The 26,684-nt window shown below is 39.0% G+C and overlaps 2 protein-coding genes across 2 annotated transcripts in view; both read right to left on the minus strand.

The window, feature by feature from the left end:
• Positions 1-58: 58 nt before the first annotated feature.
• LOC133610422 (dnaJ homolog subfamily C member 7-like) lies at positions 59-18,492 on the minus strand. Its single transcript, XM_061966667.2, has 14 exons — positions 18,335-18,492; positions 17,095-17,183; positions 14,761-14,885; positions 14,556-14,669; positions 14,389-14,463; positions 10,282-10,400; positions 10,055-10,208; positions 6,206-6,370; positions 6,038-6,129; positions 5,885-5,958; positions 5,664-5,810; positions 1,472-1,627; positions 1,092-1,166; positions 59-1,013 (listed from the first exon to the last, which is right to left on the minus strand). Exons 1-14 carry the CDS (start codon positions 18,403-18,405, stop codon positions 976-978), a joined length of 1,494 nt encoding a protein of 497 aa, XP_061822651.1. The 5' UTR covers positions 18,406-18,492; the 3' UTR covers positions 59-975.
• Positions 18,493-18,520: 28 nt separating this feature from the next.
• LOC133610421 (zinc finger protein 385D-like) overlaps positions 18,521-26,684 on the minus strand; it is an 84,806-nt gene continuing 76,642 nt past the window's right edge. Inside the window, exons 7-10 of the mRNA XM_061966666.2 lie at positions 24,397-24,744; positions 24,111-24,316; positions 19,878-19,982; positions 18,521-19,712 (exon numbers count right to left, since the gene is read on the minus strand). Coding sequence (XP_061822650.2) covers positions 19,482-19,712; positions 19,878-19,982; positions 24,111-24,316; positions 24,397-24,744 — 890 coding nt within the window. The 3' untranslated portion in view covers positions 18,521-19,481. The remainder of the gene's footprint in view (positions 19,713-19,877; positions 19,983-24,110; positions 24,317-24,396; positions 24,745-26,684) is intronic.

Consider the following 26,684-nt stretch of genomic DNA (forward strand, 5'->3'; position numbering starts at 1 on the left):
ATATTACCAATATAAGCAAAGGAGTAAACAGCCAAGACTGCAAAAAAATAATATGACATGACAATAAAAGACAAGTCTTTATTTATAAGAAAAACCGTGACTGTTTCTCAAAGCGCATTTTAAAAATCTTGCACCATGTCTTAGTGGCTCTTTAAACAGGTGCAACAAGTAGGGGCGGGGCAGTTGTTAAACTGAGTCAACATGCATGACATGGAAAGTGGGCGTGGCCAAACAATATGTCATTCTCGTGCAACAACCGCTAACTTGTGCCATCACATCATTTCCTCTTTCTGGAAAGACACCACTTAAAATAAAACAGTAGTACAAGTGAGTGCTTGGCACTGCCAAGTGTATAATTATCTGGAAAAAGAGGCAATCTGGAAATGTTGTTCTGGGTCTGGCATAAGTCAGCGCAGTAAAAGCACTAGAGAGGAAAAATAAAAGTATTGTTTCATTTGATAAAAACGCTGAATATAGAGCAGAACATACAGAACAATAAATATAAACAGACCAAGAAGGATTGAGAGAAAAAAAGAGAAACATTTATGAACATTTAAGGACTTTACATTCAAGTCAAATATACATTGCAGCATGAGAAGAAAAGGAAGATTTCAAATCTGGCAAATGAGCCAGTAAAACCTGGACTGTTGTTCGAGTGTCCTGAGGTCAGTTTATCAACTGAGGACAAAAACAACAAAAATAACCACATTGTATCATAATAATGAAATAGGATGATTCTATTTCCAGGAGAGGTTTAACATACAAATCAGTTCTTTTCAATTTGGCAACATGCTCCGATGGTGCTCATTTTGTTACTTAAACAGCATTGTTGTTGTTTTCAAGCATCAATGCAAGGAGTACATTTATAGCAGTCGATCCAAAAAGCTGCGGGAGTCTTCGGGTCACTTGTGGGACCATCATCTTGATACTGTACATTGGAGGGCTAGTTTTTAATTTTGTGGTCCTTTTTTCTCTTTAGCCAAACTGGAAGAAGAAATTTCCAGGTCCAGAGTCTTAGAAAAAAAATCATTTTAAAAAGTTAGATTTGTGTTAAAATTTGAATTATTTTTTGTGCAAAAAAATAAACAAACCTGCATTGGAATCAAATGAAAATCCTCCACCATGACCACCAAAGAAGGCTCTGAAGATGTTGTTTGCATCAAAATCTAGACAGAAGAAACATTGTTTAAGTATTGAAACAGGTCAAATTCTGTCTTTGCAAAATTATTTAAACGGTCAGAGAGGCAACAATTTACCAATGTTCATTATTGTGGTTGTAATTCATAATAGTTTGCATGTAGTTAAGTTGGTAAGGAACCCATCTGACTGAGCCAAGTAATGCTACCAAAACACTACTTTGAAGTGTCCTGTGCAGAAGAAAATGGCAGCTTGTGGCGCCATCTAGCGGACAGCTTATGAGTATACGGCAACACTGATATTGAACATTTCTCCACACACGCTGAGCATTTACCTCCGCCATCGAGGGAGCCGTCGTCAGCAAGGTCATGGCCATTGTCGTATCTGGTCTTCTTTTTAGGGTCGGATAAAATGGTGAAGGCCTCGCCTACTTCCTTGAATTTCTTCTCCTCTTCTTTTTGCACCTCGGGAGTGGCCGCACTGTGGCGGTCTGCGACACACACAAAACGAAGGAAGTTCAAACGATACACGTAATGCACTCCGACACCTTACACAAAAACTAAAGCAAAATACATTCATCTTTGGGAGCACACTATTCTAATGACTGTAATGTGACTGCGCCAAGCAGATTCATTATAATCAACACAATTTATAATATGAATTAATTACCAGGAATCAAAATGATCCAAACGTCAAACCCGCGACATCTGTGTGTGTACTAAAGACATTTAATTGATGCAATTGTTGCAGTCACGAAAATGTGTGATGTGAGGAAGCTCTGTACAAAATATTGAAAAAGAAAGAATCCAAAAAAAAAGACAAAATAATCCACTATGTCAGCGAAATTGCAGTTACACAGCAAAATAAAATGTGTTGTTTTATTAATGTGATTGCAAGTAATCAATGGAAGTGGCAAGTTGCAACCTTAGGCAAACTATATAATCATAACTCCGAATACTAAGACAAAAAATTAAGACTGTCTTCAAACAAACAATTTTGATATTATTATATTCCCCTCCATCCATGGTAGGGTGACGAGTTTAATGCCTGAGCAGCTGTGTGGAGAGGATAATGGATTCCGTTAATTATGTCTTCTTTAAATATTAGTAAAATATTATTGTGTGTAGACAAATATTTAGAGAGTAAGAGATCAATCTTAGTTTTGGCTGTCACTTCAGACTTTCTCAGAGCGGTTGCTGCTTTCTGGTCTCGAGAATCAGTTAGCGTGTTTTGACTTGCTACGTTTCTTATTCTACAAAAAGTATTTGTCTGCACACAATAATATGTTACTAATTGTGTTGGGAGGATGTTTCTACATTGGGGACGTGAACGAGGCTGGACAAAATGTGACGCTGTCAGACACAAAGCTCGCCGTGCCATCAAAAGCCTCTGGCTATCTGAATCTTGCCATTAGCCCCTGTGGCACTGATCGCCGCAAATTGCTAATGGTGCTTCCGATGGTTTACATACAGAAACTTAATTAATTTTACTTCCTCTATTTAGTCAAGTTTGGTGCGCCAGAGCCGGAAACCTCAAACTGTGGTTTAGCCTTTTTTGAGGTGGAAAAAGTTACAATTGAGATCTTTTGTTAGCTCACTTGTATGTACTATTTCTTTTATAAGTACCTAGGCTTGGGCAATATATCGATTTTATCGATATATTAAAGTTGTTTGTTGCAGACGATTTAAAAAATAATAAATAGATTTTTTTCCTCCTCTTACATATATATATAGTGTTGGGTTAGTTACTGCAAAGCAGTAACTAGTTACAGTTACTAGTTACTTCATTTCAAAAGTAACTCAGTTACTAACTCAGTTACTTACACCAAAAAGTAATGCGTTAATGTGAAAAGTAACTATTTACCGGTAGTTACTTATTTTTTTCTTCTTTTTTTTTTTTTAAAGCTCCCATTAATGCCCGTTTAGCCTTCATTTCAGTACTGTTATTGCACTGGAGAATAATACAATCTGTTGATCAACTCGACATGCATTTGCATCACTGAACTCTGCTAAGCAATGTGGTCTACATACAACACACAAAGACAAAGATATGTTACAGAGGCCAATTTGTTTCTGGCCAGAACAAATTGACAAAACTATTTTAAATAGCTGCAACATAACGTACATAAGTAACAAACAGCATAATAACAGCATAGATGTAAACCAAGAAAGGCACACACTGCATAAACAAAGCCTAACCAGGCATTTTCTTTACTGAGCAAAACTCTTTATTGTCGGCCATAAACACATCACCAAAACATTAGTAAAAAAAATGATATCTAGCAAAAGTGGTCATTTTCTGCAGTACAAACCAGACCAAAAGCTACTTTGTTATATCAACAGCAGCCACTCGCTCTTTCTCACGTGTGCCAACACTTGCACATATGGCACTTAGCCAGTGATGCGTTTACAGCCACACAAAAAGTCGGACAACTCCAACACCACACATAAAGTGTAATTCCAGGTCGTTACACTATGATTTAATGTGTGCTTATTCTAGTGTCATTTATTAGGAATCTTAATTTATAAATATTAATCATTAAATGCTGTTAGTATATTAAATAAATACTAATAAAAATATATTTTTTACAAACAGGAAATTGCAGGAATGTACACATGATCCCCTGCTTACATCTCATTGTGCAACATGTGAATGTTTTAATGGGAACTAAATGAAAGGGGTACAAACTATTTCCAAAGCAGGACCTCCACCCAGACAAACAATACAAGTACACAGTTCATGAAAAACAATATTTGTTGTTATTGTCATTGTAAGTGGGCCTAAACACTTATATTAGAAATGGAAATGACTGCTGTCATTTGATTATAATAATAAGAGAATGTTATCTGTCTATCTGTGTTGGCCCTGTGATGAGGTGGGGACTTGTCCAGGGTGTACACTGCCTTCCGCCCGAATGCAGCTGAGATAGGCTCCTGCGACCCCGAAAGAGACAAGCGGTAGAAAATGGATGGATGGATGGAGATTGAACTTGTTATTTAGTCAGGTTTGGGACATGTGTGCTGCTGGTGTAGCCACAGTGTGCACGTCTAAAGTTGCTCACATGGGCTCCACTCAATGCTCAGGGAGTTTTTGCGTTTGCTCACACACATGAACAATTAGAGGGAACATTGATTGACAGAGTGTGTACCTTCAGCGGTGAATGATGAGCAGAGGCAGACTTAATCCTTAAGTGGTGGAGGTGAAGTGGCATCAGAGTCTCTATCTCTCTTTACTAGCTTCGTCGAAGCATGTTGCTTATGTAGCTTGTTTCAGCAGATTTGAATTGCTGTTTTGGGCAGTAGATGGGATCTTTGATCCAAAGCACAATTTACATTTAACTAAAATGTTCTTTTCTTTGTGCTCGACAAAAGAAAAGTAGTGAAAATATCTCCATGTTAGCAAACTCGACTTCTGGCTCCGCCATGATCAGACACGCCCCCCTCCCCTCCCTCCCTCACCACACTCACACACACCCACACAGAGCGCATGTCTCTCTTCTCCGGCTTGTGACACAAGAAGAATCAGAACGATGACACAGCAGCGCTCCGATAAAACACACTTTATACTACATAAAAAGTAACGTAAAATAACGCAGTAACGCATCATGTAGTAACGGTAACTGAGTTACTGAATATAAAAAATAACGCGTTAGATTACTAGTTACCGCCGAAACTAACGGCGTTACAGTAACGCGTTACAAAGTAACGTGTTAGTCCCAACACTGCATATATATAGGTGGCATACTGGAGCTTCAGTAGCTTGCGCCGTCCCCCTCATTTCCTTAGTGGAGATTCACACACACCTATTAAAACATGGCTAATGCTAACGCTAACGCGAGACATTTTTTACTAAGAAATTAAAAGTGTTGTCAGTACTTTGGTTTTGCGGAAGAAGGTGTGGAACAAATGACTGCACATGCCAAAGTTTGTTTTAAAAAGGCAGCAACACAACAAATGTATTCCTGCATGGCAAAGTTTGCTTGAAAAAGGCAGCAGCACAATTAACTTATTCCTGCATCTGAAACTGAAGCCTCCAGCCAAGTGAGGGAAATACAACTACTTTACAAGGTGAACAAGACTGCAACAACAAACAAACTCCTGCTAAAAAGCAGCCACTTGGGGTGGAATCATTGTGTGATCAATGTTCTGATGTACCGTAATGGCCACCATTAATATACAGTAGCATAGTAGGCTTAAGTATTCATTCAAAAAAGGCAGCGTTTTTTGGGTCATATTTTGGCCACTGTAACATTACACACAGTTTGAACAGTAACAATGTGTTTGAATATTGGTGGTGTATAAATTCCACTGATCGTCGACGATGGGCAAAATCTAACAAATCAGATTCGACTATGAAAATCCTTAGTTGAAGACAGCCCTACTAGAAATGATCCACCAAATAAGATAAACTGCAGTTATACAGAGGAATTGGGCAATCAGGACTCATGAGGAAGTCCAGCACGCTATGGATGACCTAGTGTGAATCCACCCAAAGTAGTGTTTGTAAAGAGGCCGAGACTCTTCTACCTGGGTGATGCATCAGGGCTCGTTTACGATAGGCTTTCTTGATCTCGTCCTCTGTGGCGTTCTTTCCTATTCCCAGCACCTTGTAGTAGTCTTTCCTCTTGCTCTTCTTCAGCTCCAACTTGGCCATTTTCAGCAGTTGCTTGTGGTCTAGAGATAGGGACGTACGTAATTTGAACAACTAGGCAGCCAACTTAGATTTGAGAACGCTTGCAGATGCTTACCTGCCGTTTTTTCGGTCTGGTACACTTTTTCATAGTCGCGTATGGCCTCTTCGTATTGTTCTGTGTCCATGAAGCTGCAGTCACCCACAGATCACTTTAGAAAACAACCAATGCATACAATAATAAAGACACTTTAAGGACTAACATACATACCACTGAGCTCTTCTCAAGTAAGCTTTGATGTAGCTGTCATCTAGTTTAATGGCACTGGTGCAGTCATCAATAGCTTGATTCAGTTTATTCAGCTAATGGGGAGTAAGATGTGTCAGAAGGATAGAAAGATACCTAATAAAACCTATTTTTACAGAAATGTTGCATTACCTTTACTCCTGCGGTGGCTCTGTTGCAGTAGAGTTTGGCGTTTGTCTTGATGTTGTTGGGGTCTATCCCAAGAGCTTCAGTGTACAGCTGATAAGCGGCATCATAGTTGTTGTTCTTAAATGTCAGATTTCCCTCCTCTTTTTTGGCTTTCAATGCTTTGGCATTCTGTTTTGGAAGACAAACAGATGCAGTCACGTATACAGACTCATCTATGCCTGAACCGCCGCGCACGAAAGGTTGAACATTTGACAAATAATGCACCTCCGGAGTCAGATTGCCTTGACAGTTCGCATTGCGCTTTATACAATTTGCACCAAATATTTGGCATATATTAAGGCAACTGACAAGCACGTGTCTGTAAACTTTTAACGAGAGTGGTTGAAAAAAAATGAGGCCGCCCGCAAGCAAAACTACTACGGCAGACAGGTACAGTATATAGCTGCGACTGCACACAATTACTCTAAGTCGCGCCCACTTTAAATGAAAGTCGCGCCCACTTTAGGTCTAAGTCGTGCCCACTGAAAGCCGCACCAACAGGGGGGATGACAATGGAAGTGAAGCATGTCTTAAAAGAAAGTGAAGCTGAAGAGACAACACGTAAGACATAAATTAAAAATACATTTTAAAAATAACACTGCTGAAAATAAGTTAGGGTAAGGTTTGGGTTTTGGTTAGAGTTGTATCCACTTGGCCGAAAAAGCAATACATTCAACAACTGAAACAATCAACCAATAACCACTAATGTAAATGTCTTTAAATACATTACAACAATGATCTAACACAGTGGTTCTCAAATGGGGGTACTCGTACCCCTGGGGGTACTTGAAGGTATGACAAGGGGTACGTGAGATTTTTTTTAAATATTCTAAAAATAGCAACAATTCAAAAATCCTTTATAAATATATTTATTGAATAATACTTCAACAAAATGTGAATGTATGTTCATAAACTGAACATCAAATCAAGTAGGCTATTCCATTCATTACAATGCAACAATGCAATATTCAGTGTTGGCAGCTAGATTTTTTGTGGACATGTTCCATAAATATTGATGTTAAAGATTTCTTTTTTTTGTGAATAAATGTTTAGAATTCAGTTCATAAATCCAGATGGATCTCTATTACAATCCCCAAAAAGGGCACTTTAAGTTGATGATTACTTCTATGTGTAGAAATCTTTTTCTATAATTGAATCACTTGTTTATTTTTCAACAAGTTTTTAGTTATTTTTATATCTTTTTTTCCAAATAGTTCAAGAAAGACCACTACAAATTAGCAATATTTTGCACTGTTATACAATTTAATAAATCAGAAACTGATGACATAGTGCTGTATTTGACTTCTTTATCTCTTTTTTTATACCAAAAATGCTTTGCTCTGATTAGGGGGTACTTGAATTAAAAAAATGTTCAAAGGGGGTACATCACTGAAAAAAGGTTGAGAACCACTGATCTAACACACTGTGGTGAACTGATAAATGGAGGCAGCTGATGTCGTTCAGTTAGCAAAGCACACATTCAGTGACACACAGGAGCTCTTTCAAAGCAGGGAACGGCTTTCTTCAGGACCTGCCACTATCGAAGCTGTGCCAATCACAAAGCTTCATCAGGTTTCGTCTTATTAGCTGAGAGCCCATTTTTATCTAGAAGCTCGATTATGATTTAGTGCTTGAATCTAAAAACTGTATCGTTTAGTAACAACAAAAAACTACAAGCAGAAGTGAGATAAGCCTTCCCTCTACCTCAAAAACCACAGGTTATAAAGGTATGAAATTTAAAACATTATTTTCAGTCGAGATATACAAGAATGGCCTCTCTGTTAATTTGTGTATTATTCATTCATTAGTTTTTATCATTTAAAACCAACAAAAAACATCCATCCATTTTCTACCGCTTATTCCCTTTGGGGTCGCGGGGGTCGCTGGAGCCTATCTCAGCTACAATCGGGCGGAAGGCGGGGTACACCCTGGACAAGTCGCCACCTCATCGCAGGGTCAACACAGATAGACAGACAACATTCACACTCACATTCACACACTAGGGCCAAGTTAGTGTTGCCAATCAACCTATCCCCAGGTGCATGTCTTTGGAGGTGGGAGGAAGCCGGAGTGCCCGGAGGGAACCCACGCAGTCACGGGGAGAACATGCAAACTCCACACAGAAAGATCCCGAGACCGGGATTGAACTCACGACTACTCAGGACCTTCGTATTGTGAGGCAGACGCACTAACCCCTCTTACACCGTGCTGCCCCAACAACAACAACAAAAAACATGTCTTTTCTTATTCTCTTTTTCAAGTAAAACAAAAACATTTTGTTGTTCTTATTACACATATATTAATTAAATTAAAATTGGAGAAGATGGCTAACAAGCACATAAACTCCATTTTTGAAAATCCATTCGATTGGCAGAGTTTACCCAGAAGTAGATTTACATAGACTTTGGCTTGCAGGTAAACAAAGGTAGAAGAAGACAGGAGGACGACTGTGCTACAGTTTAAGTTGAAGTAATCCAGGATCCATTCTTCGTTTTACTTCTTTAAAAGGCCAAACAATGAAGATGTGGAATGTGCATTGTAACAATGCTGCATGGTTAAATTATTCGCAAGATTAAATTAAATATGGAGACGATGGCTAACAAGCACATAAATTAAATTTTTGAAAATCCATTCGATTGGCAGAGTTTACCCAGAAGTAGTCTTACATAGACTTTGGCTTGCAGGTAAACAAACGTAGAAGAAGACAGAGGAGGACTGTGCTATGGTTTAAATTAAAGTAATCCAGGATCCATTCTTTGTTTTACTTCTTTAAAAAGGCCAAACAATGAAGATGTGAAATGTGCATTGTAACAATGCTGCATTGTTAAATTATTCGCAAGCTGCTCGTAAGAAGAATAGGTTTTGGGATACAAGTTATAGCCCATTACAGTACTGCCAATCGACCAATAAAAAATCCCCGCCCACTGACCAAAATAATGTCATCCTTCATTGACAATCCTATGGAGATAATGTATATCCCACATTTTCAATGTTCGGCCTGGGTAAACCAACAAATAAAAAAAGAGATCCGAGGTAACTTCAACTTAAAAGCGTAGTACAATTATTTATCTTCTTCTTGTTTATATGCAAGTCCACTTAAAACTACTTCCGGGTAAACTTGGCGTATCAGATGGATTTGCAGAAATTACAAGCTTGTTATCCATAATCTTAATATTTGATTTAATTACTGTACACAGAATAGGAAAAACAAAATGTTCATTTTTTGTTTTACTTTGTATATAAGAACAAATGATAGGCAAATTCGTGCTCCATGTCGTCATCTGTTTGGGGGGGTTTTGCCTTGGACTGTACCCAGGAGTGAGCAACTGTTTGTCCAAAATACATTTCGCATTTGCCTATCAATGATAAAACTGTGAAGATATCTCTAGTGCATGTATACTAGTATATCTTGTGGAGTATTTTGACCACAATTCATAGGAACTCCGCTAATGTCATACAACAGGGGTGTCCAAACGGACACAGGGGAGGCTAATTTGTGCATTTAATTTAATAAAACCAATCCAATGTAGGTCAATATATGCTAAGCTGTATGAACAAACATCTTAGTTTTGTGATGAGTAACAGAACAATTAAGTGTAATGTCTAAAACCATCTCTCATTAATAATTTTAATTTTACAACATACTTAGTTTCGACCCAAAAATGGCTCCTGGGCCACACTTTAAACACCTAGGCAAACAACATTTGAACACCATGGGCTGTCTTAAGATTCCTCAAATGACTGTATCATTTTAAAAATGTCTGCATTAAACGCAATACACAAACTTGCAAAGTGTTGACTATAAAATCGTACCCTGCAAGCAAGTCGGGCCTTTTCATGATCAGGTGCCATGCGCAGAGCCTGGACAAAGAACTGTACGGCTTTATCGATGCAGTCCTCATAGTAGAGACACAAGCCTCGAACGTAAAGAGCGTCTGCATTTGTGGAATCCATACGCAGGATATCACTGGAAAAGGAAACAAAAAGTCAACAGAAAAGCCTAAAAAACTGCACTAAAATTAGGAATTGAGGATTTCTACCTTGCGACAGACTGAGCTTCAGGATAACGTCCAAGCAGAGCCAGACACTCGGCCTTGAGGATTTTGAAGCGCTGGCAGGCAGAAGCTAGAGCTAGGGCCCGGTCCATACAGTACACCACCTGATTCAAGACAAAATGTTATTTTTTCTGTACAGTGGAAGCCCTTTAAATTGATGGCTGACTCAATATAAGCAGTTGTCAACAGAATCGGAACTAGCCATTGCTTGGATATTTACCTGTGACTTTTGCAAGAGACACACTTACACTCTTATCTAACCTACCTAGTAACTAGTTCAAAAAATGTTGTCACGTCTTGTCTACAATGACAAATGTTTCGTACATGCACAAATCTTTCTTGGATAAAAATGTAAAAACTAATTTGTTGCTGTGAAAGAAGCCAGGCTAATACTGCCAGGCTTTTATTTTGAAGCTTACAAAACTACTACTACTACGAAATTGGATTAGCCGCTAAACTCCGACAGAGATTTGAGGAAACAATAGAAAGTAGGATCATGCACACAAAAACACAGACGTGCTACATACAATGATTAAAATCATCATCGGCCCCTTTAAGTGGGTAGTTTTTAGCAAAAAAGACCACAATGGACAGGGACTTGGTGAGTAGATTGACATAAACATGACCGCCTTAAGTTAAATCCATGTTATATTTCAGGGTTTCTGCAGGTATCAGAAAATCTAATTGAATGGTCTTAATGCATTTTTAATACAGCTTAAACACATTGAATGCTCATGTTAGATTGAAAAATATAGTTTAAAACATTAAATTGTCTGTTTAGACAAAATTGCGGCCAATTTAAGCACTAATGTAATTTTAATATATAATTTTAATATATTAATAATAATAATAATAATAACTTTCAAACGCAATAAACATATTGTTCATTACTGTAGTATTTTTACTATTGTAATTAGAAGGTCAACAACTTAATTATCCTTAATGGGTAAACAAACTTAAAAGTAAAATGGACTCCGATCTCTTTTAGCAAATATTGCACTTCAATAAATATTGAACATCTTGAAGTGCAATTTCCTCCCAATTGGAAAAACTCGGTCGGGTTGTTTGTTTTGTTGCCAATGCCTCCATCACAGCACACTTGCTTTTTCGTTCGTGCTGATGGGCTCATCTTGCTCATTCAGTTTGAAGATCAAATATTTCCACATTGGGACATTTGGCTCTGTAATACCGGTAATCGTTTTTCCTCCTAACTTTTTATACTTAGCAGTGTTTCTCACTAGTAAGTCGCGACGAGCTAGGCAACGTTGGTGTATTCTATGTGTGTAAGAGCGATGCACAGAGCGGGACCAATTGTAATTTTTTTAATGTCACTGAACATCGTATTTAATGCTTTTTAATGACATTTAAGGCATTAATTTTCACAAAATTAATTAAATGACTTTTAATGCTTTGTACCAACCCGCGGAAACCTTGTATTTATTAGGTGGAAGAAAGCAATGCAAGCATGTGACTACAATTAAAATAAAGATATGCTGCATGCAAGTCCTTATTGGTCTTCTATCTGTGGCAATTGTTGCTCCTTAAACCAAATGCGGATTACTATTGAGGCGAGACAGTTGATTTTCTTAAATTGGTTTGGTACTTCATGAAAATAAAAAAATAAAAATTGTTCCCCAAAGTTTGCAAAGCCTGGGGGTCTCTTTGGATGTGTTGTGTCTAGTACTTCTGAGGAGGTTGCACATGGAATTTAATTCTACGGGCACATAGGATAATAAAGCGTTGTCACAGCGAGTCAATCGCATGCTTGGTTTCCACACCGCATGTCCTTCTAGGCGCAATTATCCTCTGGCTGGGATCCGAACCGGCAGCAGTTGCATGAAAGACAGCAGCGCATACCTTTACACTAATAGTACAATGATAAACAATCATAATAGTAAATAAAGAATTGCTAGTAGGCACTCGGGCTGCAACTACCGTATTTTCCGCACCATTAGCCGCACCTAAAAACCACAAATTTACTCAAAAGCTGACAGTGCGGCTTTTAACCCGGTGCGCTTTATATATGGATAAATATTAAGATTCATTTTCATAAAGTTTCGATCTCGCAACTTAGGTAAACAGCCGCCATCTTTTTCCCCGGTAGAACAGGAAGCGCTTCTTCTTCTACGCAAGCAACCGCCAAGGTAAGCACCCGCCCCCATAGAACAGGAAGCGCTTCTTCTTCTACTGTAAGCAACCACCCGCCCCCGGAAGAAGAAGAAAAAACGCGCGGATATCACCGTACGTTTCATTTCCTGTTTACATCTGTAAAGACCACAAAATGGCTCCTACTAAGCGACAAGGATCCGGTTCATGAAAAGAGCAATCTCTCCATCCGCACACGGATTATTACCGTATTTCACAGCAACTGATATTCCTGTGAACCGCACTGTGGAACGGGAGCACGTACGGTGAATATTCGCACCACAGGGAATGAGAAGTCATCCTTCACTGTGGTTCTAGCTTGCCATGCTAACTTCCACCCATGGTGATATTCAAAAGGAAGACCTTGCCAAAAGAGACCTTTCCAGCCGGCGTCATCATAAAAGCTAACTCGAAGGGATGGATGAAGAAAAGATGAGCGAGTGGTTAAGGTAAGTTTACGTTTACGCGAAGAGGCCGGGTGGCTTTTTTCACGCAGCTCTGTCCATGTTGATATACGTATGTTTGTGATTGCACATTTGCGTACATTTTGGGAGTGAACAGAGTTGTTAGAACGCTGGTTTTTAATATATTATTAAAGTTTGACTGACCTATCTGACTGTTTTTTTGACATTCCTTTAGCGCAGTTAGATGCGGCTTACAACACGGGGCGGCTTATTGGTGGACAAAGTTTTGAAATATGCCGTTCATTGAAGGCGCGGCTTTTAACCCAGGGCGCCTTATGGTGCGGAAAATACGGTAACGATTGATAGTCAGTTAGTCAACGATTAGTCAACTAATCAGATAATAAAGCGCTCACATATTTAATGGCTCTAATTTTTCAATCGACTTCTAAATTCAACTTAAGTTATTGTAGGCATGTTTCCTAATAACGAAGATGTCTAATTTATTCATAAATATGTATTTTACTGTAACTGTGCTGCTCATTCAGCTGGTACAAAAATGTAAATGACTAATAAAATGTTGTCCGTTTAAAAGAAAAAAAGGGCAAAGTGCTAAAAAAAAAACCCAATCAACTGTGTTTATGTATTTAAAAAACAGTTAAAATAGCAGCAATGAAAACAAACAAGACACAAAATCTAACTTCCTCAAAAACAAAAGCATTTTGTGATGTTTAAAAAGCTGCAAACTGGTATATTGACTACTGATTAACTTTTGGGAGTTTTAACGCTCTATAGACTCAATGTGAAGAATTCAATATTTGATGAATTCTTAAAATGTTGGCTATTTAATAGATTGTATGTATAATCTTATCATACCCCCGCATTGGTGCTTGTCAGTCTCTCTGTGTTTGTTAAAGTGCTTTTTTTCCCTGGCATTGCAAATTGACACTGCTTTAAAATGCAAGATTAACTAGCTGACTTTGGCTAAAATGGTAGTTAAAGTTATTTTTCACACAGCTTCGTCTCACTCTTGTTATCTTGTTAGCAAGGTAGAAGCTAACACTCTTACAGAGGTAGAGACTGCATTCTTCCTCCAAATGGCTCTGCTTTAAATGCTCGCCTATCACAGATGTACTGCCATAAAAACAACGTCTGCTTTGCAAAATGAGCAAGGTATGTTTTTAACAAGAATAAGAGGAAATATCCTGAAACTTTACACGTCATCACCGGTGTTGTTTTTAGAGTGACCCACTTTCGCCCGGAAAAACGAGTGATGACGTCACGAATATTGACGACAAATTTTATTGTCGATATTTGTCAACAAGGTTGACTAATCGTTACAGCCCTAGTAGGCACTGCCACTAGTTTAGCGTTGTATGTGAAATAAATGATTAGATAAATTGGTATTCATACATTGTGTGACCCTCAGGTCCCCTACGCAACATTTTGAGGATAATATGGTCCAAAACAGTTTTTTGTGCTTTTACCTATTAAATAAAATAAAAAGGTTAAGTATCTCTAAAAAAATGACTTTAATAAAAGTGACCTTTCTGAAGTCTCGCTTTTCAAAGCCAAATTCTGCCAGTCTCTCAAACTCCAGCAAAGTTTCCGCATTCTTGTTCTGAGAAAAGAAGAAGAAACACACGTGTCATGTCACATCGACCCAGCTGATTTTCGGTCAGGATGAATAAAAATGTTAGGAGGCAGTTCCACCTCCTGCTCGGCCTCTCTGTTACTTGGCTCCATTTCAAGAACCTTCTGAAAGCAGCGACTGGCAGCCATGGCGTTCCCCAGAGACAGGTGGCACTTGCCCTCGCGTAAATGACCCTGTGTGTGAGGTGAGAGGGAATGCCACCCCGTAAAAAGGACTGGCACAGTTGCGACAGCAAATAAGTGTGCAGGATCTGTCGGGACTGACCTTCATGAAGCAGTCGTCCAGCCGCACAGCCTGCTGGGAATCTTCCAGGGCCTCCCGGAAGCGGCACAGCATCATGAGGGTGGCTGCTCTGTTGCCGTAATAGCTGGCATTTTTGGGACAGGCATCTTGATGGAAAGAAAAAAGAAAGTTTGAAGTCTTTCAATAGCATGAAGAAGTGTCTCACTTATGACCGGTACACAAAAAATAGTAGTGATGTGCATAACTTAGAATTAACGTGCAATGAGGAAGTTTGGCGTGAAAGGATGAGTCAGAAGAACCAAACTGAACCCTGAACTGTTTTGTTATTGTCCCTTTCTGTTTATGTACCGGTACTCAAACTGCAGTCAAACTCTGGAATTTGTTTCCCTTGTAATTGTTCCAAAATGTGTTAAAATCCTCCAAGTATGATTTCATGCCCTTCCCCAAACTGTTCCCACAAAGACGTATACAAATTTAAAAAACACTTTTGTTACATTTTCATTATAATAGTCATGGACAACTACTACAACCCTCGATTGGTATGCGTCATAGCTCGATTGACGGTAGACATTCCATTCGACTGAAGCCAAATGGGTGTGACAATAACTGTTCAACAAAGGCAACTACACATAAACATAAACGTTAAAACCATTATAACACAAATGTTGTTTTGACAGCACAAACCAGCAAACATGTTTGGAACAAGTTTAGACAAAGTGTGTGTGTATGTGTGTGTGTTTGTGAGGGGCAGGGGAGTTGTTCGTGTAACATCACTGGTCAGAACACTTATTTTACAATTACTTAAAAACCTAAACAACATTAACAAAAATGTTTACACGACAAATGTAGCAGTGGTATTTTAATATTTGCAATGACAAGGGGGACCAGCTTCACACGTGTATTTCATTCGTGGGGAAGATCATTTACTCCATTAGCTTCCGCAAAAACAAAAATTATTACACACAAAAAAACACTTTCTGGCTGCCCTTAAAAAAAATTATATAGAAATAGAAAAATATAAAAGCCACAGCCGCTTGCTAAGAACTTTTTTTTGCAGTGACATGAAAGGCAAAAACATTTTTTTTAGTCCCTGTGCTTTCGTTTTAAAGAAAATCACAGATATGTATTACTCTCATTATTATAAGCCCCCTTTTTGTCCTTTCCTGCTTCAAAGGGGAATTACACTTTTTTGTTGTAGAATTTTGCCTATTATTTACAATGCTTATGTGAGACAAGAACACATATGTTATTCTCTTTTTATGCATTCTAACTCGGAAACAAACGTTAGCAAAAATCAGCTAACTATGGAGCCAATGAGTGTCGCTCTATTCGGTCTATAAAGTGCTATAAAACATCTAAACAACTCCATCAAGGTTTTACATACATGATAAAAGTATCTATGCAATGTAGTAACAGGCACATTCATAATATGTATCTTTTAAGTAGTTTTAGTTATTTTAAGCATACTGCGGCACAATAATTTCATAGACGCATCACAATGTTCGCTTTTTCCTTCAACACCAAAACTTACAACTACTAATGGCAGACTTTGTAAGAGACAACATACATAATAAAACACTAATTTACTGTACTATGTCTGCTTTCACTGGGATGCTGACTGGTGGGATGTTTACATCTTCCCGTTTAGATGAAGAATTAATCAATAGTCCTCGCCAAGGGTTAAGAAATAGCTAGGTGCAAAACAATCGTCTTTTCGTTTCTTTCTTGCCATCCTCAGGTCTGAGTTGGATGTTAAATTTAATTAACTTCTCGGTTTATGGCTACAACCTTCAACTATTCAGGTGAGAAGCTTGATTCCTAATGTAGAATTAGCTCACCGGCTGATGATGTCATTATAGCAACATAAGCTAGTTACTTCTCTGTGATCAATTCGCCGCTAGAATTTGCTAACAATACTAACAATATAATGTTGGCGCTTTTTGGATGTTTTTAGTGGCTTTTATGGGGCAATAGATGCAATGACGCCATGGCTACCATTCGCTCTATTATTAGCTGACTTATCTACAACCTAGAATGTTTTACAAAAAAAACATGCATTCTTGTCTCTCATATGGATTGTGAATGATAAGCAAAATTCCAAAAAAAAGTGCAGTTCCCTTTTACAGGAATTTTCCAATGATTCTTCATGGGAGGTTCCAGAAGGACAGTTGAAGAATAGAAAATAATCATTCAAGCTAAACAATGCATGATAATTGCATAAAGATAATTCAATAATAAAAGCCAATTAGCGATCACTTATTCTTGTGAGCTGATTCGTCAAAACTGGATTGAAGACAATACACAATTTTGGGGGCAAAAAACAGCACCAAAACAAAAAAGAAATGGTATTCTTACCAATGGCCTTGGTGTAGTAATTGAAAGCCTCTGAGTAGTCCTTCTTGCTGTAGAATGCATTGCCTTGTTCTTTAAAGCCTTCGGCTTGACTAAAGAGGTGGAGAAAACCAACCAGGGAAAAATAAATGCAAGGAAAAATAAATGTTGCAATTGTGACTCAGCTCGTACAATAATTGGAAACTTAGAAAATACCTTTCTATATCACAGTGTATCAATGTGGATTTACTCTAGCTATACAACATATTAATGCTCAGTGGCCTTGTGGTTAGAGTGTCCGCCCTGAGATCGGTAGGTCGTGTGATCAAACCCCGGCCGAGTCATACCAAAGACTATAAAAATGGGACCCATTACCTCCCTGCTTAGCACTCAGCATCAAGGGTTGGAATTGGGGGTTAAATCACCAAAATGATTCCCGAGCACGGCCACCGCTGCTGCTCACTGCTCCCCTCACCTCCCAGGGGGTGAACAAGGGGATGGGTCAAATGCAGAGGGTAATTTCACCACACCGAGTGTGTGTGTGAATGACTATCAGTGGTACTTTAACTTTAAAACAGATCATTTGGGGCTATTAAACTGAACATCATGCAATGAGGTTCGATCACGCAATACCCCACACTTAAAAGGGCTGCTGCTAGACAATGTAAGTTAATACTGTGTTGAGAAATGGCAGGAAATGGAATGCAAGCTGCATGATTACATACGGAAGTGACCATTATAGCGTTCAGCCACGAGAAAGTCATGATATTATTAATGTATACTTAAAGTCAAAACACTACATAAATCATGTAACACTAATTTAAGGTATGAGTAAAGTTAAAGCTAGAGTTAGCCAAACAAGACTAACTGCTATCTTTTAGAACCCAAAATGTGAGTTTTGTTCAAATCTTTCTTTTCGTTGATTGTTAACATTTGAGCATATTGTAACACACATATAGATACAATTCGACGTCAATAGAAGACCGTTTCGAATGTTTGCCACGTGTTTGGCAATGAGAGCATTTAAATCAGTTAACCATCCTCATGCTGAACATAAATAAATATATTGGTTAAAGAAAGGTGAAACATGTAGAATACATGGCGGTGTTCTTTCAGTCTTTCAGGCGCATGCTAGCTTGGTTAGCTTACAGCCGGGCATTGTTGTCCCCGGCACCTTGTCCGATTTCACCAATCTTTTTCATTCGGTTTGCATTTAGCGTAAGTTCATGGCAAACAATAAAAGCCAAACGGGATTCCTTCATACCGTTCGAGGTCGTCTTGATTGTGAAGCAGAAAGTCCGCATCCACCGGCACGTCGATGTCAACAGCCGCCATTTTTTTCTAGAAAGGACGAACATGACGTGACGTCATTTCCGTGTGACACTGCTTTTTCTTGTAGGTCACGAGCGAGCGTCCTTGTTGGACTTGACATATAAGACAACATGATAAATAGGATGATAATACATTTTTTAATTGTATGTACATATTTTCATGATCGTGTACATTTGTACGCACAGTACATATTCTGCAAGTCTACCAAATAGTCAATGCACTTAAATATACCTACCACTAGAGAGCACTAGTGTATCTTAAAGTAGCAAGTAGGCACTCTTATTTTGTTCATATTTATGTGCTTCGCGTTAATATTTACATTTAATAGTATTTAGCCACATTATGTTCTCCCAAATACATTAAATTATATGATCCAAGTTGATAGTCTTAATTGTATTTGTTGCTCACCACTACATTTGTACAGAACTAAACCTTATATTTTCATTCAAATGAATGTGTACAAAAAACACAAACACAAGTTTGTAACAAGTTATTGCAGTGTAAATTAACAACACATATTTTATCACATTTTATTCTACATTATTGCCCTTGATTGCACATTGACTGGTTTAGGTGAAAATATTCCTATTGCTGAGATGGTTATGAGGCAACAGCCGCTAAAAATGTATAAAAACAATATTAAGACAGGTGTATCAAAGACCAGCTTGCTTCTTTGTATTGCGTTTCTGAAGGATTTGCTTTAATGGCTCAAGTCAAACAGTTTCCATTTCATTAAAAATCCTGTTTTGGCTTTGTATTATGGCACAGGACATAAACACAGACGGATGGAACGTTCATTAATGACGATGACCAAGTTCCAACAATCCAAAGCTACTCCACTATAAATATTTTCTTTGCGCTCAAGTCATTTGTGTAGAGAACCTAATACAAGAATGATATTTTTTCCCCCTAGAGCACAACCAGAAAGATCAACTTGAAATAATTTTGGCAACAAAAGCTTCACATTAACACACCTCTTTGTCATGGCAGATAGTTCTTTATAAATAAACAAAAAAATATATTTACTTTTATGGCTTAGTGTACATTCTGTGCTATGATTTGTCAAATATGACACACTGTCAGAAAGGAGAGAAGATAATGGGTGCATGAGTGGCCCTCAGAGGCCCTGGGGCAGGCCTGAAGAGGGCGGGGCTTATCAGGGGACTGTGGATGAAGGCTGCAGGGCCCTGGGGCAGTCGCAGTGCCAGCGGTGCAGATGCCATGGTGCATAAAGCAGCTGGATTGAAAGGGGTGGTCAGGAACCCTGCTGACAGGGCCTTGGACAGATGCTTCTGCAAGGCAAGTTTAGTCTGCAAACCCAAGTGACCCCATTAGGGACAGCAAAAAAAAACTACTTCAAGGCAGATTATACAAAAACAGAAATTAAGGTACAGAAGTTGTTCTTATAGATATGGTTAAGTCACCATCAACTGTAAATATTAAAAAGGCAAATAAGCATTTGTGTGTATTCTTACCACTAATGCCGTGTTGGGCTGCGGTTTATTATAAGGGGTGAATTTGGCCTTCACCCTCACAGGCTTCCCGGCCAAACGCTCCTTGTGCCTTCTGCTGTTCATGTGCTGTCAAAAAAATTGTTAAAGTTAATCAATCGTTCCCCAAAGAAAATTTTTGCGTGTCTTACTGTTTATTAATTTTTACATAGGCTAAGTATTATTTCAAGGATATACATAATTATACATATTAGGGTTGTCCCGATACCAATATTGTAATACCGGTACTTATACCGTTGTGGTGAAGAAGGAGCTGAGCCGGAAGGCAAAGCTCTCAATTTACCGGTTGATCTACGTTCCCATCCTCACCTATGATCATGAGCTTTGGGTTATGTCCGAAAGGACAAGATCACGGGTACAAGCGGCCGAAATGAGTTTCCTCCGCCGGGTGGCGGGTCTCTCCCTTAGAGATAGGGTGGGAAGCTCTGTCACCCGGGAGGAGCTCAGAGTAAAGCCGCTGCTCCTCTGCTCAAGATGCCACCCGAACGCCTCCCTAAAGAGGTGTTTGGGACACGTCCGACCGGCGGGAGCCCAAGGGGAGGACCCAGGACGCGTTGGGAAGACTATGTCTCCCGGCTGGCCTGGGAATGCCTCGGGATCCCCCGGGAGGAGCTGGACGATGTGGCTGGGGAGAGGGAAGTCTGGGCTTCTCTGCTTAGGCTGCTGCCCCCGCGACCCGACCTCGGATAAGCGGAAGAAAATGGATGGATGGATGGACGGTACTTATATCAAAATGTATATCAATACTTTTCGATACTTTATCAGAAAATCTAACAATACTCAAAAAATTATTTTAGAAGATTAAAATTAAAAGGCATTAAACACACTGGGCTTTTCTTATTGCACTCAAATAACAATTTACAATTTTCCATATTACATATAGTCTGCCATAATCCAGGATTAGGTTCGAATCGAATAGAAAACTTTATTGACATTGTATTAAATGTTTCATGATTTATGGTTGCCACTCTAGGTCTGTGCTTTAAGACAAATACAATCATTAGTAAGTACTAAAAGCAATACTATAGGGTATAATATATGTAGCAGGTAAAGCACGCAATGTTTAAGATAAAACACAAATTGTAGGAATTTGTTTAAAAATTCCGTCATTTCACTTGCATTAGTTTGCGCTATGTGGGCGGTTTGGACTGGGCTAATAATTGGCAACAAGCCAAGCAGCTGTATACATGTCTACGTATCTATATGTGCACAGCAGGGGAGCTAGTTAACCACATTATTACCTAAGGACGATTCCACTTTCAATTCTGCTCAACGATTTGGTTCCTTAAAAGTTCTCTATCGATTCTTATTTGGGGAAAAAAATGAGAAAAAAGGGTGGATTAGCATACATTTTGTTTTGTTTAGACTAGGTAACATGACCTTACAAAGCCTACAGTGAGGTCATGGCACATAAGTGGTATGGAAGAAAAAAATTAACTTCTTGAAAATAAATATATAAGAAATTAATATTCTTCTGTAGAATTTAATCATGTGAAAATTACACAATAATTATTAGTAACATTTAGTAACATGTGATATTAAGTTATTACATGCAAAGTGAGATATGTCAAGCTTTTTATGTAATAATATTGCTCGCATGTCCTCCTCCTGATGAACTCACAGCCTTATAATTATTACAAGTAGCGATGTCGCCATCTGTTCTTGTAAAATGTAGTCAACTTAAGAGCGTGTGTTGCGCCCGGGCTCCGCCATTTTGAGATCTGACGTCACTACACAACATCATCCCCACCCAGAAGGATCGCTAAAAGCACCGTTTGAATAAATGCCAAGCGATTCCAAGGAATTGATACGCTGGGAATCGGTTCTTAGAACCGTTTTTTGATTCCCATCCCTATTATTACCTGTCGCTTTTTAAAGTCTTTGTGCGGGTCGGATTGTTTGTTATTTAAATGTTTACCTTAGCTTGAAGCAAAGGTGGTGATATTAATTGCCACGTTTGGCGAGGCATGTTTTAAAGCAGTGTTTGCAGCACAGCGCTCCCGTGTTTAAAGCGTCACCTTTATTGTTTATTTTGAAGCCAAAATACATCCATATTTATTAACCAATAGAATTGCTATTTTCTTTGCCATTTTTCCTCTTCACACTGTTTCTGCTTGTATGCACTTCGTGTGTGCATGCTGACACACTTTACATGCACCTCGGCTCAGCACGACAGCATACGGATGAAAAAAAAAGTACCGATATTTTTTCAAAGGCAGTAAAGTACTGTCTTTAATGAATTAGTACCACTGTATTTTATTAGTACCGGTATACCATACAACCCTAATATATATATATATATATACATACAAATTCAGTACGGCTTAAGTTTGGGCGAGAATATGGTCGTTGCTCTCACAAAAAAAAGCAATCAAAAAAATGTAAAATACATTTTCTTGAAAAAAAAATTGATTGAATATATATATATATATATATATATATATATATAAATAAAAAATCTCCTTCTCACCCTGGTGGGGTGGTATCTGTGTCATCCTCAAGCTCGGGTCCTCTACCAGAGGCCTGGGAGTTTGAGGGTTCTGCGCAGTATCTTGGCTGTTCCTAGGAGTCTTCTGGACTGAGGCTTCAGATGTTGCTCCTGGGATCTGTTGGAGCCACTCTCCCAAATGGGGGGTTACTGCTCCAAGCGCCCCCACTACCACGGGGACCACGCTAGCCTTGACCTTCCACATCCGTTCCAGCTGCTCTTTCAACCCTTGGTACTTCTCAAATTTCTCGTGTTCCTTTTTCCTGATGTTGGCGTCAGCTGGGATTGCCACAACTATCACCAGTACTACCCTTTTTTGCTCTTTGTCCACCACCACTATGTCTGGTTGGTTAGCCAGACGCTGTTTGTCAGTCTGGAAGCTGAAGTCCCACAGAACCTTGGCCCTGTTGTTCTCAGCCACCTTCTGTGGTATGGCCCATTGGGATTTGGGTACTTATATTCCATACTGGTTGCCGATGTTCCTGTACTATCCCAGCCACTTGGTTGTGCCTCACCATATACGCTGATGTAGCTAGCATCTTACAGCTTGCTACTATGTGCTAGACTGTCTCAGGGGCTTCTCTGCACAGTCTGCATCTTGGGTCTGATCTACTCTGGTAGCTCCTGGCCTCTATGGCTCTTCTGCTTATGGCCTTTTCTTGTGCTGCCATGATTAGTGCCTCTGTGCTGTCTGCCAGTCCTGCATTTTTCAGCCACTGGTAGGATTTCTTGATATCAGCCACTTCCTCTATCTGACGGTGGTACATGTCATGTAGGGGCTTGTCCGTGCAGGTTGTCTGCTTCTTCCTCCTCTGCACTCTCATCAGGGTTCTGCTGCCTGAGATGTTCACTTAGCAGTTCATCCTTCGGGGCCATTTTTTCGATGTATTCTCAAATTTTCGATGTTTCATCCTGGACTGTGGCCTTGACGCTCATTAGCCCTCGGCCTCCTTCTTTTCACTTAGTGTATAGCCTCAGGGTGCTGGACTTAGGGTGGGAACCCTCCGTGCATGGTGAGGAGCTTTCTTGTCTTGATATCTGTGGCTTCTATCTCCTCCTTTGGCCAGCTTATGATACCAGCGGGGTATCTAATGACTGGTAGGGCATACATGTTGATGGCGCGAACTTTGTTCTTACCATTCAGCTGACTGAAAAGTCAGCTGAATGTCATATATATATATATATATATATATATATATATATAAATAAATATATATATATATATATATATATATATGCACACACCGGTACATATAATTTGCCCAACAAAAATTAAAAAAATACTTACGCAAAGTTGATTAAAGTAAACAATAAAAACTAAAAAAGATATTTACAAAAAAACCTGAAGAATTAATTAAAATAAAAAAATATACCTCATTTGATCTCACAAATTGGAAATTTGTGATATAGAGTAGCAAAGTTTATAATAATAAATAAATATATTAACAATACAAAACAGCAGATATAACAGTTAACAGTTATATGACTGTATGTGAATTAATTAATAATATATACTGCATAATGCTGTTAATGGACCATTGGGAGCAATGCTGATTATACAGCTTTAATTTAATCCAGATCAATAAAGTGGCATTCAGACTGACCAAAGAACATCAGGTAAGGCTATGTGCCTATGAATAACCTTTATAGCTAAAAAGGAGGTATAAACTCAGATTTACATTTCTATCTGTTTTTTGTTTGCCCAGTACCTGTTTAAGCTGATTCTCTGAGTTGACGGCCACCTGGCACAGTTGACAGTGAAATCGCTTGCCGGTGACGCCCATAAGCCCTCTGGTCTTGCTGCCCCTTCTCTGCTTTATTATCCGGCAGGTGTGCCTGGGGAACGTCGTCCTCTTGGTTCTGCGGTGCGACTGGCTGCTGTTTGGGCTGTCCATCATCTGTTTGTGTTTCGAGCCTGGTGAGGAGTGTGCACACAAGGTTGAGTATAAAACGGCATGACACATGAATACGATCGAGTGGGACTACTGCACATACCACTGCAGTGTGATTCCAACTGGGAGCTGGAATTAACAGTCACTTTACACGTGGGACAGTGTAGATGTTTTTTGTCACTTTTGTCCTCTTTAGCATCCACGTTCATCACTTCTTCTTCTTCACCTACAGCATCGCACTGGGCTTCTGCAGTCGGTCGTAGCGGGCCGCAGTCGTTCACAGGCGAACCCTCCGGTGTTGAATGGCAAAGCTGAGGGATGTGAGGGAATTGCTGGGACAGCTGAGGCGACCGGCTTGAAGATGAGTCTGTGGATGTGGGCTGGGCAGAGGAGGTGGGGGCCAGGGAACTCCCCGGGCCATTTTCCAGTTGCTGCAACGACGTGCCTAAATCTGAGCACACATATATAAACACACATGTGTGACATTGTTAGTATTGTGTGCGTGATACAAACTACACTGACTGATTGATGGGATTTCTCTATAAAAGATTAACAACATTTTTTTCCATCCATCACTTTGAGAGACGCTTTTTATTTGTTCCTTTTTCTGTTTACCCCAGTTATTACTTCTACTTCATATCTGATTTGTACTTTTCATTCTCTATCCACTTTTTCCACCCCCTCAATCATTTCTGCTGTCATTCGGCCGCTTCACCCGGCCAGTGGCGCATCAATCAGCCGCCATGGCAACCTGCTGCTGGATACAACAAACGTATTATTTAAGTGGACAACAGAAAATGAATGCAAGAGTAACAAAAAATAGTTTGTAATTGAAAGAATGCATTAGACTAAAAAATAAAACAATCTGCCAGGCTTTTCAGGTTTTTCTGCATTCTCCAGTGCCTCTCGCCTTGCTTGATGGGAGTAATTAGCCATTTGACAGAGGCCATGATTGCAGGGCAGGTAATAGCTGGTAATCAGTCAGTAGAGTGGCAGCTACAGGACTTAGCCCCCAAGTTGCCTCAATTACTACTAATCACCTGAAAGTGGGGTGGGGTTGTGGCATCTTTTAAAATATGCATAGATGTACATTCCCGCTCCAATTTCAGCAAGCATTTAATTGCACCTATTTAGGGGACGACACTTTGATACACTTTAGAGTAGTCAGTGCTCAGCTTGTATAGCATGAAAGATGTACTATCCACTGAGAATGAGACGACACACATATTGTCTGGTCACACAAGTGAGTAGCGAGATAATTGTGTCTTGCCTATGGTAGTAGTAGTGTCATGGTCTGGAGCTCCATGAGTGCTGACATCGGGGAGGTGCAGTTCATTGTCATAAACAGAAATTCCAACATGTACTGTGACATTCTGAAGCACGATGAATCTACAGTGAACATGTCCAAATTGTGGCGGAGTAATCACCAATCAGAACTACTGTCTTTGTAAGGCACAGTGTTTGTTTGTCTTGTTTTCTGTAGGAAAACAAGACTATATTTTTACACACCTCAATACAATATGTCTTATACATCTGGATGAAAGAGAAGAGGAGACATATGGACGCGCCTTCCCTTTGCGGCGGTGGACAACAAGACACATTGTAAATCCTGTGGCTCGATTTTCTCCGGTGAAAATAAAACCAACTTGAAGCGTCGTCTGCTGGCTAACCTTCCAGACATCTACACAACAGTAAGCAGGCCGAAGCAAATTTTTTAAAATTACTTACCGTATACTGTTCTTTTTAAAGTTTAAAATGTTTTTATATTAATCAATTCAACAAAATAATACACAATAATACCATAATAATACAATTCATATTCCAAAACCAAACCCGGTCCAGCAACATTCAGAATAGCAATCAACAAAGCAATTGAGGGGACACACAAACATGACACAAAACAATCCAAAAGTAGTAAAAATAAAAGAATAATATAAACAACAGTACCAATATTAATAAGAATTCCAAAATAGCAGTGATTAGAAATCCCTCATTGACATAATCATCACAGCCATTTATATATAAAAAAAAACATTTAAAAAATGAACAATAGTGTCAGTGGCTTACAATTGCATCACATCTCATATTCTTGACAACAAATTGTGTCCAATATTTTCCACAAAGATAAAATAAGTCATATTTTAGGTTCATTTAATAGTTAAGACTAATTTAAATAATGGATCCCATATTCCAACTAATTATTATCTAAACTAAATGCCGTTTTTTCTACTGATATAATCTCCATAGCTTGTGTGTACCAGTGAGTATGAGTTAGACCAGTGGTTCTCAACCTTTTTTCAGTGATGTACCCCCTGTGAAATTTTTTTTAATTCAAGTACCCCCTAATCAGAGCAAAGCATTTTTGGTTGAAAAAAAGAGATAAAGAAGTAA

The sequence above is a fragment of the Nerophis lumbriciformis genome, linkage group LG11 (assembly GCF_033978685.3).
Source record: "Nerophis lumbriciformis linkage group LG11, RoL_Nlum_v2.1, whole genome shotgun sequence".
Classification (NCBI taxonomy): domain Eukaryota; kingdom Metazoa; phylum Chordata; class Actinopteri; order Syngnathiformes; family Syngnathidae; genus Nerophis; species Nerophis lumbriciformis.